The 18793-nt window shown below is 38.6% G+C and overlaps 1 protein-coding gene across 17 annotated transcripts in view; it reads left to right on the forward strand.

The window, feature by feature from the left end:
- Positions 1 to 18793, forward strand: part of ARHGAP26 (Rho GTPase activating protein 26) — a 418559-nt gene that overhangs the window by 250252 nt on the left and 149514 nt on the right. For all 17 annotated transcript variants that reach the window (XR_003136017.3, XR_003136019.3, XM_035713919.2 and 14 more), the window contains 3 exons: positions 12999 to 13086; positions 14752 to 14810; positions 16295 to 16400. Coding sequence is in view for 15 of the 17 variants with exons in the window: in XM_035713919.2 (XP_035569812.2) it covers positions 12999 to 13086; positions 14752 to 14810; positions 16295 to 16400 (253 nt within the window). In the remaining 2 variants the exon portion in view is untranslated. The remainder of the gene's footprint in view (positions 1 to 12998; positions 13087 to 14751; positions 14811 to 16294; positions 16401 to 18793) is intronic.

Below are 18793 nucleotides of genomic sequence, written 5' to 3' on the forward strand. Positions count from 1 at the left end.
CAGTCTTTCATTTCTGATCAGAATTGCAAACATGTGGAGTATGTGCTTGCTGAAGCAGATTGTCAGGTACTAGAGCTGAAACTTTAGAAAAGAATCAGTCCTTGTCTGCAAAGAGTCTGGTGGGGGAGATACACATGCATGAAAATCATGATGTAAATTATGGTACTGGCACCTAATACATGCTGTATCTGGAAGATTGAGTAGTGAAGGAGAAAATAGAAGAATAATTCAGATTCAGGAAATGAGCAGTAGCACTGCATGGGGGGCAGAAGTAAGGGTCAGTGGTGGCTATAGTAGAGGATACTGATTTATTATTATTAATATTATTATTTGAAAGTGTTTGAGGCTGGATCAGAAGAGTTAAAACTTAAAAGCTAAGATGGTCACTTTTGTCAAAGTACTTGAATATTGTGCTAAAAAGTTTGTGAGGATTTTTTTGTGTGTGTGTGTAGAAAATAAGACAATATTAAAGATATCTAAGTAGGGGGGTGTGTGGTTGGCTCAGTTGATTAAGTGTCTGACTCTTGACTTCAGTTCAGCTCATGGTCTCGGGGTTATGAGATTGAGCCCCATGTCATGCCCAGCATGGAACCTAGCTTAAGATTCTCTCTCTCTCTTCCTCTGCCCCCACGCCCTAAAAATAAGTTTCTAAGTAGTGATGTTGTATGTGTAAGGGCTCTTTTGTACACACATTGTCAGGATGACAAATCAGAACAATTTAATAGAAAAATAAAAGACATTGATTTGCTCACACAACTGCTCAGTCCCAAGATGGCAGAAGCATAGCAGTATCTGGTGGCTCCAGTGACCTCTTTACCTTTGTTGGAGCCTTTCCCATTCCTTTCTTCTGGCTTCTCATTATCTGTGATCTCTGCTTGTCTTAGTATCAGCTGTTTTCTTTGTGGAAGTGTCCCACATAGTTCAGCCTCAGCAGTTTTTGCATCTTACATCACTGAATAGAGAGTATCTTTCTTGACAGTTCATGGAGGACTTTGATTGGTCAGCATGGGGCCATTAAGGTGATTCATTTCTCAATCTCAGGGCATCCACATGACCTATAGCAGATGGATCTGGATGGCCTGGATCTCATGCCTATCTCAAGTAATGTTGGGAGAGTATGGTGAAGTAGAGTAGAGAGGGGGGTTCGTTCATAAGAGGCCTGTGGACTGAGCAGGATTATTAACGGAATGATGGAGGAGTGCTTTCCTGAAATAATAGCTTCTGGGTAGATTAAAAAAAAGTATGTCTAACACGTCCAACACAGGTTTAACAAGATCAGATTATAGTCTTAGGAGGGTAGCGCTGGCAGCAATGGGAAGCACATATTTGATATGGAGAAACTGGGAGGAAGAAGACAGTTGTAATAATTAGGCAGCTCATAAGCCTAGTGAGGGCTGGATGAAGTAACTGCTCTGAGGTTAGGGAAAAAAGGCTCAAAGTGATTGGAGAGAATCAACAGGACTTTTTGAGAAAATCTACCAACTGGATGGATATAGGGCAGGGAGATTTCAAAGATGACAGATTATTAAAAACATTTCTTTTTTAAAAGATTTTATTTATTTATTCATGACAGAGAGAGAGGCAGAGACACAGGCAGAGGGAGAAGCAGGCTCTGTGCATGCAGGGAGCCCAACGTGGGACTTGATCCCGGGTCTCCAGGATCACACCCCAAGCCGAAGGCAGCACTAAACCGCTGAGCCACCGGGGCTGCCTAATGACAGATTATTATGTAAGGTGATACTAGTGAAAAGAAATAGGACATTTTGGATGGGTTTGCTAGAAAAAAGAACCACTTTAGCTCAGTAGTACTAAGCAAAGAGCGGTGTGAAAGGATCTTGTTTTTATCACTTCTCTTAGTGGCTCTCAAACAAAATATTTGTCCTCGTCTCTTCCTCAGTTTTCCTGAGGGCAGACAAACAATCATGAATATCTGAGAAATGTCTTAAAAAACTAATAACCAGCGGCTGAAAGTCATAAGGCCAGCTGCCTCTGCCAGGAGAATGTTACAAAATAGACTAGAATGCAAACTAAGACTCAGCCAGAGCTGAGAGCTGACCACTGTGTAAGATCTCATCAAAAGTGGAGAACATTAGGGACGCCTGGGTGGCTCAGTGGTTGAGCATCTGCTTTCAGCTTAGGGTGTGATCCCAGGGTCTGGGATTGAGTCCTGCATCAGGCTCCTTGCAAGGAGCCTGCTTGTCCCTCCTGCCTGTGTCTCTACTTCCTTCTCTCTCTGTCTCTCATGAATAAATAAATAAAATCTTAAAAAAAAAAAAAAAGGAGAACAGTATCATGATTCTCACAACCAGTTAAGGTAACTGGATTGGATCTCAAAAGTGAGGAGTCAATCACCTGTTAGATCAAGAAGGCTCCAGACCTGAAGGCAGAGCCCTGTATCTCTTCCCTTTGTGAACATGCTGCTCTCTCCATCAATTCCTGGTATTGGTACTTGGCTGAGTTAGCCAAGAGTGTAAAATAAATAAGGCTCCTGCACTGCAAAACCTCTCCCTGAGATGGCTGGGCCAAGTGTGAACCATTCATTTACTATTGCTTTATTCTGTATCAACTGAATGCCCTTTTAGGTGCTAGGCAATGCATGTAAGATATGGACTATTTTCCAGAGGCTTTCACAAGTGGAGTAGTGAGTTTTTATTATTGAACTGTTGAAACATATTTTTTATATGGTTTAGAATTAAGTAAAACCAGAGACTTCCTTTGATCACTTTGAGTTTACTTTGTATACTTTTAGTACATTGGAGGACTTGAGGTTGGAAGAGGCATCTTAAGAGCCAGTGCTTTGAGAACTTTTTCCTTCTCTGATTAGAATTCCTTAAGAAAGCTTGCTAGAATATCTCCTAGTACATGCACTGTAGCCAGGTGCTAGTGTCCTATCAAGAGCTATCCTCAGGCACCTGGGTGGCTCAGTAGTTGAGCATCTGCCTTTGGCTCAGGGTGTGATCTAGAGTTCCAGGATCAAGTCCCACATTGGGGTCCCCGCGAGAAGCCTGCTTCTTCTCCCTCTGCCTATGTCTCTGCCTCTCTCTGTGTGTCTCTCATGAATAAACAAACAAACAAACAAAAAAACTATCCTTAATTGCCTTCTTCCTAGCAGTGGGTGTCCTTAGTCTGTGAAGAGTGAAAAGGTCTCAAGAATATTTGCAGATTCTTAGAAATAGTCTTTTCCATGTATGTATTGTTTTTCCTGTCCCCTGAGTGTTAAGGATATGTTTCCAAATTTTAGCTTAACATTTTTAAATACAAATCAGATGTCTTTTTTTACTTCCTGTACTTCTCTATATTGATTTTTAAATAACTTTTTTTTTCTGATCAGAGGTTGTAAGTGATGATTATGGCAAATTTGGAGAAATACAAGAAGTAGAAAGAAGAAAATAAAAATCTTGCCAACCAGAGATAACCTTTATTGACCATTTTATCATACTGTTAAAATATATTCTATAATATAAAATGTTTATAAAGGTAGAACCACACTGTGCATATATATTGCTTTTTAATAAGTTTTTTTCATATAACACTACAGTCTATTTTATGATGTCATTCAAGTTCTTCTAGAGTGTGATTTATTTATTTATTTATTTATTTTGGCTATGTATTGTGTAGATAGAACTTTTTAATCAAATCCTTATTCTCAGATACATAGACTGATGGCAATTTTTTTGTCATTCTGAAAAGTGCTCAGGTGCATGTGTCCATAGGGGATGCAGAGGTTTAAAGCATGTATTTTTGGAGTTAGATAGTTGCATTTCCACTGTTTATCCACAAATTATTTACACCTGTCTAGTCTTCTGTCCCAATATCTGTAATAACAACTCCTGCCTCTGTAGTAATGTGAGGATTAAAGGAAAGATGCATATGAGTTGCTGATTCGAAAGCTTCTTTATGTTAGTGAATAAATGTTGGCTTTTGTTATTTTTGAGTTATGTATGCATATTGAGTGATTTCCGTAGGGTTTAAGATGTTGAATTGCTGGGTCAAGGTACGTGCATGCTTTCAAGGCCCTGAATTGATATTCCCAAATTTACTCTCAGCAGTTTATGGAGTGCCCTGTATCATCCTTGCCATACTCTTTATTACTTTTTTTGCATATAAATTACAAATATATTTTTAGTGTATTTCTTTTTAATTTCACTTTGCATTTCTGTAGTTCTGGGTGAAGTTGGACATTCTCCCTATGTTTTTTGCTGACTTATTTTCTCCTGAATTGCCTATTTTTGTGCTCTTAGTCTATTTTTCTACTGGTGCATTCATCTTCTGATGGTAAGAATCTTTTAGATGTAAAGGCTATGTTACCAATATTTGTTTGCAGATTGTCATTTATCTTGAACTTTATTTGTGGAATTTTGTTTTTGTTTTTTGAATATTTAAAATTTTTACAAAGTCCAATCTTTTTTGAAATCAGTCCTTTTCCTAGATGAATTATACCTTGGAAGACCTTCTCCATCTAGGATTACAAAACCTTTGTGTTTTCTTTACGTCCCATTCAGAATGTATTTATGTAAAATGGAAACTAACTCTCCTTTTCTTTGAATGCTAATCTGATGGACCAATAACCACATAATTAGAAAATTTCCCCCCTCCTACTTTTTTTTTTTAAGATTCTTTATTTATTTATTCATGAGAGACATAGAGACAGAGAGAGAGGCAGAGACACAGGCAGAGGGAGAAGCAGGCTCCATGCAGAGAGCCTGACGTGGGACTTGATCCCGGGTCTCCAGAATCACGCCCTGGCTGAAGGTGGCACTAAACCACTGAGCCACCCAGGCTGCCTTACTTTTAAATATCACTATGTAGCATTCTTTTTTCCTTTCTGGGTCTGATGATGGAGTTTTTACACATATTTTTCCAAAGGAAACAAATTCTCTTTTTGTTATTTTATAATTCTTGATCTTTAAAAACTTTTTTCATTTTTTTTTTACCTTTTTGAAGTTTTTCTCCTGATTCTTTTTGCATGTTAGCCAAAATGCTCAAACTTGTACCCCATATTTGTATCATTTATTTAAATTTCTTTTGGGTTAATTTTTTCCCTGTTTTTAATGTAACTTTTAATTTTGTAATTGAGTTGTCTGTGTCTTTACTAACATTACTTACTTAGCTTTATTATTTCAGTCTGTATCTTCTTACTTTGATGCCTTATTTCACAGTGTTCACTAGTTTTCTGAATTTCATTTATAGTAAAGAATAGGTGCCTTCTGAAATTTTGTTAGAGTGTTGTGGTCTTCATATTTCATGTCAAGCATTTCATCAACTTTTTAATCAAACCTGAACACAAAGAAGTTTATAAATCTTTGCCATTACATTCAGTGTGGATAGATTCTCCTTGTTCTACTAATTTTCCTGAACACTGTTAGAATCATTCTGTCATATGAAATGGGAGGGCTGGTATATGTGAATCCATCCAACTTTCTGGTATTTTTACATCTTTGTTTTAATGTGAACCTATAAGCCTGAATAGATTTCTCCTGATTCTGCTATTTGGTCATAGTTCTGGGAGAAGTGGAGTTTATCCCTGCTTAATCAGAAGTGTGCTGTGGTTCTTGACTGTCAATCGTATTTTTCTTCTAGGACTTTCTCCCTTCTGATTCATTTCCCTTGACATAAAGGGATACCCCTACATTGCTGTCTCCTGTCTAATTTCACTGCCTGAATTTTGATCTCAGGACAATTTTGGCTATTTCTGAAAGCACCTTCCCCTTCGTGTGCTGGGGTTGGGTGGGGAAAGTGCAATGATGCTCTGTCTAGTGGATATTCCTCTGGTGACAGGCAGAATGTTGACTGTGGACCTTATTGTGCTTTTGAAACTTCATTTCCCTTTTTTTTGTGCATCTTTATTAGTATTTCACCATGGTGATGAAAAGTATAAATTTCATGTTTCTGTTTTTTCTCATAACCTTCTCCTTTTTAAATTAATGTTTTTTTAAATTTTTATTTATTTATGATAGTCTCACAGAGAGAGAGAGAGAGAGAGAGAGAGAGAGACATAGGCAGAGGGAGAAGCAGGCTCCATGCACCAGGAGCCCGACGTGGGATTTGATACCCGGTCTCCAGGATCGCGCCCTGGGCCAAGACAGGTGCTAAACCGCTGCGCCACCCAGGGATCCCTTAAATTAATGTTAAAGCAAGGTTAATGCTGCAGAGAATACCTGGAAGGTATTAGACTTCAAGGCTTTGAACCACCAAATCACAGTAGTATGCCTCACCCACTGATTTCTGATCCCACCATGGACTGTCCTTCCTTACTCCTCTAAGACCTTGGATGTTTGTCTTTTTCTGTGCTCTTATTTTCTCACATCCTTGTACAGAGTAGCATGAATAAAGCAAGCAAAGATTCTTTCAGAAGAAACCCTAAAGTAATAGGATTCTTTACGTCGTTTGCATGATGACTTTAGATCTGAAGGCTTTCTTCCTAGTGAATGGAAACAGCCCCAGACTTTGAAGACAATAGCCTCATGGAAGCAGCAGTGCCATGCAATTCATTAACTTCCAATTTTACTCACCAGTAAAGGGGAACAGACAGATGGTTGCAGGACATGGTAGACTGTTGGGGACAAAAGATTGATTGATCCTTCTGGGAACTAGTAAAGTTGCTATTAATCACAATCCTGAGTTCCCAAGGAATAGAGAGCCCAGATAGAAGCTCATCTTCCTCTCCACTCATTCCACTACCCTTTGGCTTATTGGAATGCTACAAGCAGGTTCTCCTAAGACAAAGATTTGACATATAAAAGCTTTCAGATCTCCATACAGAAGTGGCTGTGGATAAGCTGGAGTCTTAGGTATTTGATAAGGGAAGTGATGCAAGGTATTAAGATGTCTGACTTTTATAATCAGAAACTACAAATTTGCTTATGAAATTGCTAAGTATTAAATCTGATCTTGAAAGAATTACTTATAGGGTAAATGAAAAGTCTGATTTATATAGTGGATAGTTTATGTTTATAAACTTTTACCTCAAAGATGTTATGGAGATGGAGAACATGAAAGACTCCAGAAGATTTTAAAGACAGTACTTAATGGGGTGCCTGGGTGGCTCCGTTGGTTAAGCACCCACCTTCACCTCAGGTCATGGTTCCGGGGTCCTAGGAACAAGCCCTATATTGGGCTGCCTTCTCAGTGGGGTGTCTGCTTGTCCTGCTCCCTCTGCCCTTCCCCCTACAATGCTTGCTCACACTCTCAAATAAATAAAATCTTTAAAAAAAGACAGTAAAGAAAATACAACAATACAACTAATATTTACAGAAGGAAAACAAGCTCACATGGTTATTTCCTAAGGAATGACATATAGATCAGTGGAACAGACAAGAACATCTAGAAATATGTCAGTTGGTCTTTGATAAAGGTGTCAGGATAGTTCAATGGGGGAAAGAATGGTCATTTTAATGAATGTACAATTGGATATCCATGTGGGAAGAAAAAATCCATCTTAAACTATACATAAAAATTAACTCAAAATGGATCACACTGTTAAACCTAAGAGCTAAAACTTTAAGACTTATAGAAGAAAACTTAGAAAATTTTGGTCACCTTAGTTTAGAAAGGATTTCTTAGGGATCCCTGGGTGGTGCAGCGGTTTGGCGCCTGCCTTTGGCCCAGGGCGCCATCCTGGAGACCCGGGATCGAATCCCACATCGGGCTCCCTGTGCATGGAGCCTGCTTCTCCCTCTGCCTATGTCTCTGCCTCTCTCTATTTCTCTCTCTGTGACTATCATAAATAAATAAAAATTAAAAAAAAAAAGAAAGGATTTCTTAAATAAAATACAAAAATCAGGAAATCTACAAGAAAAATCCGATAAACTAAACTTTATCCACATAAAAACCTTGTGCTCTTTAAAAGATACTAAGAAAAAGATATTGCAAGCTATAGATGAGAAGACTTTTGCAAGATACGTATCTAATAAATGCATTGTATTCAGAATGTATTAAAAATAACTGAACTAATTGAGTAATAACACAACCAACTCAGTTTTTTTTTCCAACTCAGTTTTTAAAATGGGTGAAAGATTTAAATAGTTTACCAGAGAAGATACACAGATGGTCAAAAAGTGCATGAAAAGATGAGCAACATCATTAGTCATTAAAGAAAAGCAAATTTTAAAAAGTGAATTATCCCTTCATGCCTACTAGAATAACTAAAATTTCAAAATTGGTTACCTAACCATATCATGTATTGATGAAGATGTGAAGCAGCTAGAGCTGTCAGGTTGCTGTGGGAAAGCAAGATGGCCCAACTATTTTGGAAAACCATTTAGCAATTTCTGATAAAGTTAAACATACTTACTATGTGACGTCTCCTACATATTTTTACCTAGTTCCACTCCTAGGTAATTTTTTTAAATTTTTATTTATTTATGATAGTCACAGAGAGAGAGAGAAAGAGGCAGAGACACAGGCAGAGGGAGAAGCAGGCTCCGTGCACCGGGAGCCCGATGTGGGACTTGATCCTGGGTCTCCAGGATCGTGCCCTGGGCCAAAGGCAGGCGCCAAACCGCTGCGCCACCCAGGGATCCCTAGGTATTGACCTAAGTGATGAAATTACAGTCCATATAAAAACCTGTATGTAAATATTTCTACCAGCTTTATTCATAATGTAGAAAGTACTTTAGAAAGTAGTAGAAAATGGGAAACAACCCAAATATCCATCACCTGATGAATGGATGGACAAATTGTGGGATATCCATAAAATTGAATACTACGGAGTAATGTAAGGATCAAACTCCTGGTACATGCAAAAACACAGATGGATTTCAAAAGTATTATGCTTTGTGAAAGTGGTTGCCAGGGGCAGGAGGTAGAAGGAAAGGATTGGTTATACAGGATACCTTTTTCATGGTGATAGAAATGACTTTTAAGTATGATGGTTATGGGGCAGCCCCGGTGGCGCAGCGGTTTAGCGCCGCCTGCAGCCTGAGGTGTGATCCTGGAGACCCGGGATCGAGTCCCGCATCGGGCTTCCTGCGTGGAGCCTGCTTCTCCTTCCGCCTGTGTCTCTGCCTCTCTCTTCGCTCTCTCTGAATGAATAAATAAATCTTAAAAAAAAAAAAGTATGATGGTTATGTGACTATATACATTTGTTTCAAAGTCATGGAACTGTGTGCTTAAAAAGGGTGAGTATACTCCATAAATTTGACTTTAAAGCACAATAGGAGAGGATTCTCAACTTTCCTCCTTATTAAAAAAGGGAAGTTAAAAACAGGACTTTTTTCTGCCTCTCAGATTGGCTAAGATCAAATTTTACATGTTGTCATCAAGAATCTGGGGAAAGAAAAAAAAGAATCTGGGGAAAGAGTCACTCTCAAATATAATGGTACAACCTCTGGGGGGTAGTTGAGGAATATCTTTCAAATTAAAAATGTATGTACTTTTCAAACTGGAAATTTCATTTTGAGGGATTTTTTTCTATAGGTAAGACATATACAAGGAAACAATAGTTTATATCATTGTTTATCATAGCAAAACCCAGGAAATAACCTAACCTAATTTCCATTAATGGGGATATTATGATACAGTGAAGTACTACTATGAGGTAGGTAGATTTATGTGCTTATATGGAACACTTTAAGATACTGTTAAATGAAAATAGTGTACAAAATGACATGTATTGTGTACTTGTGTTTGCATACACTGTTAGACATAGCATACACATACATGGAATGGTTATTAATAGTTGCCTCTAGCACAGGAAAGGTTTACCTTTTAATGTTTATCTACTTGTTTTGCTTGAATACTTTTTTTGCCATGTACACATACTGTTTTTTCAGTTAAAGAGAAAAAATGAATTTACATACAATTATAATGTATTCTTAGGAAATTTAGGAGTATGTAGGTGGCTAGTCCTGATCATTTGCTCTGCAGTGTCCTTTGTGTTTTCATGAGCAACACAGTATTGAACTAGATGGATCTTGGGACCAAACATTGTGATATTTCTGAGATTATTTCCGCTTGTTACCACTGCCTCCATCTGTTTCCTATTTTTCCAAATTCATGTGGGAATAGATTCATGAAGAAATACATGCATTTCTCACTACCCAGAGGCTACCTGCTCCTCTAGCTTCGGTCAGTTGTACTGTGCACTGCAATGGTGAAGTGATATGGTGGGGAGAAATGTACCGAGTTCAGAGGGTAATTGTAATTATGTTTTTGCATCATATTTGGACACCACCAGGGAGCTTCTCTAAGTGAGGGGGAGCATCGGTAAGAGGTGTGGAAATTGGCAGCACTTTCTGAAAATGAGGTGGTTTGAGAGGCTGTATTCAATTTAGTTTGGATATTAAATGAATTAAAATGGACGTGCTCAAGTTCTGAGCCTTGCCTCATCAGTGCTATAAAAAGCCCTTTAGCCGAGCTGTAATCTGAGTCCCCTCTCTGTAATGTTACACAATATTCCTATGGTTACAGAGCCCGAATAAATGGAAGCTAATCATTAGTTTGCTAAATGTGGTCCATGGGACAGTTCATAATTCTCAGACCTGCCAACTGCTGCTTGCTTAGCGTTGTGCTCACTCTTCTTGGGTAGAAGTTGGTTTGCTCCTCAGAAAAATGTACAGTAACAGTTGTCTCACATCCAGGAACCAAGCACTATGGCAGCTCTCCATGTGTCTCGGGGATGGGGAGGGGGAAAAGGTCGTGCTAAGCAAAGTTTTTTGGTACATACTCTTCTGCAAGAAGAAACCATTAAGGGAGTGAGAGATGACAAAGCAAGAAAAGAATTAAAGTGACAGAGGTTTTGGTTATTTGGAGAATCTTACTTGAGGTGACTTTCCAGAAATTTGCTGTGATAGAACTCTATGGAGTTTACTACTCTGTGACCCTAGAAATAAAGTCATACTCTTTGAGTTGTTCATTGTTTGTTTCATGTGACAAGATAGATTTTATGAGTGCCCAGGGTCACCTGCAAACACCTACATGTGCTGCCTTTAGGAGCCAAACATTTTGTGAGGCGGGGCCTTTTCTGTCTCATCTAACACATATCAAGGAGGGGGGTGCCTGAGTGGCACAGCCAGTTAAGTGTCCGACTTTTGGTTTCAGCTCTGACTGTGATCTCAGGGTTGTTAGATCGAGCCCTGTGTGGGGCTTCATGCTCAGTGCAAAGTGTGCTTAAGTTTCTCTCTCCCTCTGACGCTCTCCCCTTAAAATAAATAAATAAATCTTTAAAAATATATATATGGGGGCACCTGAGTGGCTCATTGGTTGAGCATTTATCTGCCTTTGGCTCAGGGTGTAATCCTGGGGTCCTGAGATCTAGTCCTGCATCGGGTTCCCCATGGGGAGCCTGCTTCTCCCTCTCCTATGTCTCTGCCTGTCTTTCTCTGTGTCTCATATTTATATGACTCATTCTCCCTTTCCAGCTGAAAAGCTATTGACTCTGCTGGAGGAACTTCTTTTTTCTTTGAGACTGTCCAGAAAGAGTCCAGTGGCAGCCTCTGTTTACCAGCTGTATTATTTAGATCTGTCTGGATTGTAAAAAAACAGAAAACCTGACCTTACCTGACTCAGGGAAAAAAGGAATTTATTGGCTCACATGATTAAAAAGGAATGGAGAGATACAAGGGCTCGGCCCATGTCAAGACCACCTCTTTTTCTGCTTCCCTCATTTCTGGCTTTGTCTGTCAGACATCTCTTTTAGGCTCTCCATGGTGGCATCCAGAGCAGTTGGATATCCTTCCAGGTACAGACCCAGAAGGAAATAGCGGAGAGCCTTTCCTCTATTTTCTAGAAAGGTCCTGAAGTTCCCTCTAAACCAGTTGGCTTGGGTCCCTGAACCAGCCATGGGGCCAGAGAGATGCTGTGCTTTGATTGATCTGACTCTCATTTCCCACCCCTTGGACACATGCAGCCTTCCCCTCAGCACGTATGGAGAAGATGGGCAGCCTGACAAAACATGAGATGCTATGCACAAAGAAATGGGAGTGAGAGCTGGGAGGCAAATCACTAGTCTTGTGCATGAGAAAGCTGGATTCTGTCTTCACCGTGCTGAAAAAGACTTCACAATTTTGATCACCTCGTCAGTAGTGAAATGGGGTTGTGTTGATTTGTGAAGTAGTTCATATTCCTGAACCTCTGCCTCTTATTTTCACCTACCTGTGTGCTGCCCGGGAGGAAAAACTTAGAAGAGTGATCTCTCCCTTTATAATACATGTACATTTAAAATACATGTTGACTAGTCCACACAAGAGGAGACAAAAGAAGAAATGATAAGAAGCCGGTGTAATTATGGTGGTGTTCATTGCACTTCTTAAGGCAATTTAAAAAGTACATATGAAAGTAATGGAATCACATCGTAGTTTAGAAAATATTAAAAAAAATAGTTTTCCCCCCTCTAACTCAACCACTATTCTAGTTTTAGAGTATTTCCTTTCAGCCTTTGTTCATACAAGTTTTTCATAAACTTTCAAATAGCGGTTTATTTGGGATTTTTCCTTGGCATTGCATGATAATCCAGGCCATTTTCCTTATTGTTACATAGAATTATCATGTAAATGCAATATAATATTCCATCAGGGAGACACACCAAAATTAATCATTCTGCCATCATTGGACATTTAGGTTATGTCCTTTTAAATTTTTTTCTGTTGTTACAAAGAAAATAAGTGTGTATTGAACATTTCTGGGATATGTAACTTTGGTCTTGCTTTATCTTAATTTTCTGAGGCTAGATTGTGAGAAGTGGAATTACTGCTTCAAAGGATATAAAAACATTTTTATGACTCTTGATATATATTGCCAAATTGCTTTTCAAAACTTGCATTTTATCTCTTTTGCCTCCAGCAGTTTATGAGAGGATCAGTTTCACTACATTTTTGCCAGCAATAGATACTTCAATTTTTAACTGTATTCCTAACTGAACCAGCAAAAACATAGGTGTTGTTTTTTGTTTTGATTTTGATTTCTTTGGTTAATAGAGAGGCTGAATGCTTTTATGTACTGTACGTGGTTTTTAGTTGTATTTTCTCTCCTCTTTACATATTGCCATTTCTTCTTTTTAGACCCCAAAACAGCTTCTGAAACAGAGACCGATATCTGTGCTGAATGGGAGATAAAGACCATCACCAGTGCTTTGAAGACCTACCTAAGGTAGGGACTTTCCATTTGCAGGGCAGGGTGCCAGCTTGTTATCATGCAATCAGGAGGAAAGCAGTTTTATTTCCAGGCTCCAGAGAGTTGTTGGGTGGGTGTTTGAGATGTGGAAACAGCTTATGTGTGGGTGCAATTAGCTCAGCTGGTCAAACCATTTGTAAGTCATTCATCCTTGAATGGTTGCTGTTGTGCTGGGATGCCACGAGTGACTCAAGAAGGCTTTGCTCTTTATGAGAAGTTACTATGATAATTAGCCTTTAATAAAACTTAAAATATGGTATTTCCTGAAATCTCTGAATACTCTAGTAAGAAAACAAGGAACCACATATTTCATTCTGTTGAAAATGCATGATTACGTACATATTCTATGTATTTTGATGGCTTTGTGCATTGCACAGATAGACTAAATTGCTGATATTGGTCCTTAAATATGAGAATTTAATGGAATTCCTTTGGACTCCTTATGCTTATATAGGAAAATGATACTTTATTGGAGGAGAGACTCTTTATCTTGTAACAATGTAGGTCTATGACTCCTACTTCCCTGTTCCTCCCTTGGTTATTAGGGGAATGGATGATTTTAGCTGCTCCATGTCAGTTTCATGAAGTAAGTGAAACTAATTTGAACTTGAAGGGTAGGTGAGGGTCCAGTCTCAAACCAAGAGGAGAACTGTACTCATGAATTGCATAAGCATTTGTTCAGGTTTTGTGAAGATTCCCTTGCCTCAAAAACAAAGGAGGAAAAAAGCCCAGAAAAGGAATTGGTGATGCAGATTTTATTGGCTATTGAGAGAATTGATAGAAGGATCTTGAAGTCAAGAGTAAGATATAATGCAAGTGAGATCAAGAGTTGAATTAGGAGTTCTGATGAGAGTAAAATAAAACCTGAGCCAAGCATAATTTAAAGTCTGTTGAGAAGGTAATTATTTGGACTGTCAGGAAAAAAAGCTGAAGTTTACAGTTAAACATACTCATTAAGCATATTGATTAAACAGTCATACCATATACTATCATTGTAGTTTACAAAAAAAATGTATCACAGGAGTTTGTATTTAGCACTTAATTTTTGCATGCTGATATTAATGATTAATAAACATGAAGTATAAAACATTTTTTAAAAACTAGATAAAATTTGATTATATCATGCCTAATGTTAGGGATTCTAGCCCTTTGGCATTCTGAAGCTACACACAGTAGTGAATTTGCCATACAAACACAGAAATCTCTCATAGTGAGATTCATCTCATCTCCAGATGAACTGATTCAAATAACAAGCTTCTGGGAAGACAAGAGTTTAAGCACAGGTAATTACAAATGTTTAGTTAGTTGCCTTTTTCTCAGACACATCTTAAAATGCTCTTGTCAATGAGTGAGTCACTGACTGAAAAGGAAATCTCTTGGTCTGTGCTAGACTTTCACATTAGCACTTTCCTAGTTGTAACTAGGAAACGTAGTTGTATCCATTCCCTTAAAGAAGAAGGAGCATGAAAATGTCACAGGAAATCTCAGGACCCTTTCAAAAGGGAAACTCCGTTGGACTAAGTTGAGTTGCTATTGTGTCCCTTGATCTTTCTCTGTATACACTTGGGCAGCATCTATGCTGCTATTTAGAGAGTCTGATTATTTTTATTAAGCTGACTGGTGTATATCCTTTTATCCCAGAATGCTTCCAGGACCACTCATGATGTACCAGTTTCAAAGAAGTTTCATCAAAGCAGCAAGTAGGTTTTGTTTTTTTCCAGAGTTTTAAGGGGGAAATAAATGCATTTTTCTATTTCAAAGAAGTCAATATCCCCAAATTCATACTTTGTATTTTGCATGTAAATACCTACACACCTCATGAGATGGACACAAAATAGAAATGAAACCAAGCTGGGATTGTCAAGGGTCTTTTACTACATTGAATTTATAGTAGAGGAGAAAAACTTGAAAAGTGTGTTTTGGGGGTGGGGAGAGGAGAGAAAAGCAATTTAGGCTTTCTAATTTGGATTATTGGAGTTCTAACTCCTTGGGTTTTTTTCCAGCCCTTGAGTAGCATTTTGCAGAATGAATCAGACTTCGCACATTACCTAAATTGAGCATTGGAAGTGTTTCCTTGAATATGACACCGTTTATATAACTTCCCAGTCCTTTTTCCATCATGGCTTCCATTTACAGCTTATGATCATTCTTTAGCTATATCATCCAGGTCCCTTGCATCATATTACTGGTATTAAAATACATGGGGATTAGGTGCAAACTACCCGAAGTATACTGGAATCTGTCTACGTGGAGCAGGCCTCCTGTAAGAGGCAATAAGATTCTTCATCAGATTTAAATCTGGCATGAATCTCCACAGTGCTATTATGTCAGTAGTCTCTGTGGCTCCCTCTGCTTCCTTTAAGCCTTCAGAGTTTATTTATCCTGGCTTAATTTAGTATGTTCTGGTGGCCTTATCTTCTCAGAGTTGTCTCCTTAAAAGAGGGAGGAGAAAGACTTGAGAGAAAGCTGGTAGTGAAGATTGTGTTTATGTGATTTCTTTCTCAGAGAAATTCCAAACCCATAGCAACCAATCTCTAATTAAACCTCACCTCAGTCCTATAAATAGGCATGGTGAGCACTATCAATGTATCTCCCAGGGAAATGAAGCTGCTTACCCAAATTCAACCAAGCCATGATAGGGTTTGATTGAGGTGATAGGTTGACAGGAAGATTTACACATTTTATCAGTCATTTCTTTCCTCTACTGGGCTGGTTGATTGTCACACATGACTTGAGAACAACTGAACATTGCCTTTGATTTGTTGGATGCTGTCTTGAGACGTTGTTTTGATATTTGAGACCCTTGTACTGTTGTTCGTGTACAATTTGTTTATCATTAGACAAGTGCATAAAGTTCCTTCCTTCCTTGAAATGAAGCCATCGTTCTAGGAAGCCAGCTGCTCCCAAGTTTCTTTCTGCTCTGAGTGTGCAGTTGACTGGCTCCATTTCTTCCCGTCATCTTTTGGCTTGAATTCTTTGACAGTCATTTTTTTAAATGAACTGTTACAGAAAGCACCATTAAAAAAGGCTTTTAGATCTAGCCAGGAGTCCATAGGGCAGGATCTTAAACCTTTAAGAAATCTTCAGTCTGTTAGTGCCCAACGTTTAGTTTCCTTTGATTTTGTTTTGTAATCTAATTTGGCTGTGACACTGATCAAATACTACCTCCTTCCTTCCTTTGCAGAGCTGGAAAACCAGGAATCTCGGGTCTCTGAAATCCACAGCCTTGTTCATCGGCTTCCAGAGAAAAATAGGCAGATGTTACAGCTGCTCATGAACCACTTGGCAAAGTAGGTTTGAGATTGAATGCTGCCCTCTTCTCACCCCTAGAAAGATCATGTCTTAGCGCTAAAGCTGGTCTCACAGTTCTGCTCAGGTTTCCATCTCCCACTATTGCATCAGGAATGCTGGAGGCTTAGGAAAGAAATGTGTGAAATGTTAACTGCAGTGGATAACAGCAGCAAATGCCACATGGTCCTTACAGAGGAGACTGGGAAAGCACCCATGATACCAGGTCACCAGACAGAGAGTTCAGAGGGCTTTTACTTTTGTGGTGACCAAAATGTCATGATAACCAGGTCACTAGGCAGAGTTTTCAGGAGTTCTATATTCTTGTGGGGATCAGAGACAAATAGAAATATGTTGTGAGTTTTCAGACCTGGGATTTGGAGTAAAGAGGCCTAGGTTCTGGAATTGACTCTGTTCATACCAAGCTACTTAATGAGCCCTGGACAAGTCATGGACCCCTTGACTCCTTAATTTCTTCATCAGTCAGATATGCATAGTAGGCTCCCTTTTATCTGCAGTGTCAGCACTTTTAAAAGTTAAATGTATTAAAGCCAAGGGAATAAAGAAATTATCTTTGACAAATTCCTACTTACCCTCTGAGATAATCAAAGCATTCAGCATTGGGCCTAATTGTCCTGCTAAGAATATTTACTCTTGGAATGGTTTTGAATTTTTGTGTATTTACTATTGCTGGACCCTATTGGTAATGGCCTTTCTGACTTTCCTTGCTGTGTCAGTGACTACATATGCATATGTTCTAACCTTCCACTGACTTTGATGAATCTTCTTGATTGGAGATTGGAGTAAATATATATATATTATATATATTATATATATAATATATATATAATATAATAATATAATATATATATATAACTTAAACCATTAAGCCATACGTTCTACTGAATTGATTGGTATGTTAAACATTTGGCCCTTACCCACACTTTTCTCATGCTATTAAGTCATTTCTTTGGGGTAGGTTGATAGTCAGCTGAGGAAGATTACAATGGTTTGTTTTCATATTTCTACCAAGCATGTTGATACTACCTTGTGGAGAGAGAGTATATGTGTACCATAAAGATTTCTATAGATCTTAATTGTGAAGAAGCAAGAGTGTTTAACATGTTGATCAGAAGCAATTAGGCAGAGCCAAGGATTGCTTTGTTATTGGTCAAGTGTTTTTTTTTTTTTGCTGCATGGTATCAGGACTGCATGTTCAGAAACAATTAAGCATAGCAGAGAACATGCAAGCTTACAAGGAGAATACCCAAAAAAATGTCAAAGAATCCTGATGAAGGGTGTTTAAAATAATGAGAACTGGGTCTAAAAAGTAACTCCGGATGCTCTGAGATGACGATTTGGTGCCTATTCTACACAACTCAGTTAGGCATTTGTTCAATAGAAAAGCTGGCTTAGATCTTAGTTACAAAACTTTACACACTTGAAGGGCCTTTACCGAAACAGAGGAAGTTTTGGGTACATATTCCAGCCAAGTATGTGTGGGGATGCTCATGGCTGCTGTATTATGGCCACTAGGTTTTGAGCCACCTGGGAGCAGCTGGAAGAGAAGGCTTAGGAACCAGCTGAGAGCAGTGGGCTTTTCAAGCTGTGAAGCTGTGATGAGAGTTTAACTGGACTGAACATGACCAAGAGTAAATGGTGATCCAGCAGACTCAGTACTGCCTCGGCCCATTTTTAAAGTGCTCTGAGAATTGTTAGAAATCTTAAAAGAGGAGAAAGAAGATTAAAAAAACAAACATTGAAAACTATTGAGGTACATCTTAAACAATAGAGCCTATTTATCTCCTGGGGGATAGTTTACTTTCTCTCTCTTCTCTACCTTTGTGTTCCAAACCTGATTAAATTCAGTTCATCTTTGTCCCTGACCTAACCAGGAGTACAACTGGAGTATGTAAGTGACAGCTGTGACCTTGGCTTTTTGCCTTCTAACAAATTTAAACCAACTTTGTTGCTGGATTACTTATTGTATAGCATTTATGGAGCATTATGTCTTGTCTTTGATACGTCACAATGATTTTCTTTGGTTCTTTGGCTCTATGAGGTTGTTTATGTAATCCTTAAGAAATCTACATAGAGACTGTAGTGTGAGTTGGTCGGAACTGATATTATAACACACATACTTAAGTTCACAGTAGGCTGTGTTCTTGGTCTCAGAAGATCAGGATTAAAAGTGTCTTGGAGGAGATGGGGATAAATGAGCATTACTTAATCCAGTAAGGAGTATTTATTTAGTTCTGAAAAAATGCTTAGGCACTCAGAGGAGTTCTAAGATTCCACCTAAATGGTATATTCTCATTTACAGCACTGGCCTATTTTAAAATTGACCAGGAAGGGAAAGTTAACTTGGGGTAAGGGGTTTGTTTGATTGCAGTTT

The sequence above is a fragment of the Canis lupus genome, chromosome 2 (assembly GCF_003254725.2).
Source record: "Canis lupus dingo isolate Sandy chromosome 2, ASM325472v2, whole genome shotgun sequence".
Classification (NCBI taxonomy): Eukaryota; Metazoa; Chordata; class Mammalia; order Carnivora; family Canidae; genus Canis; species Canis lupus.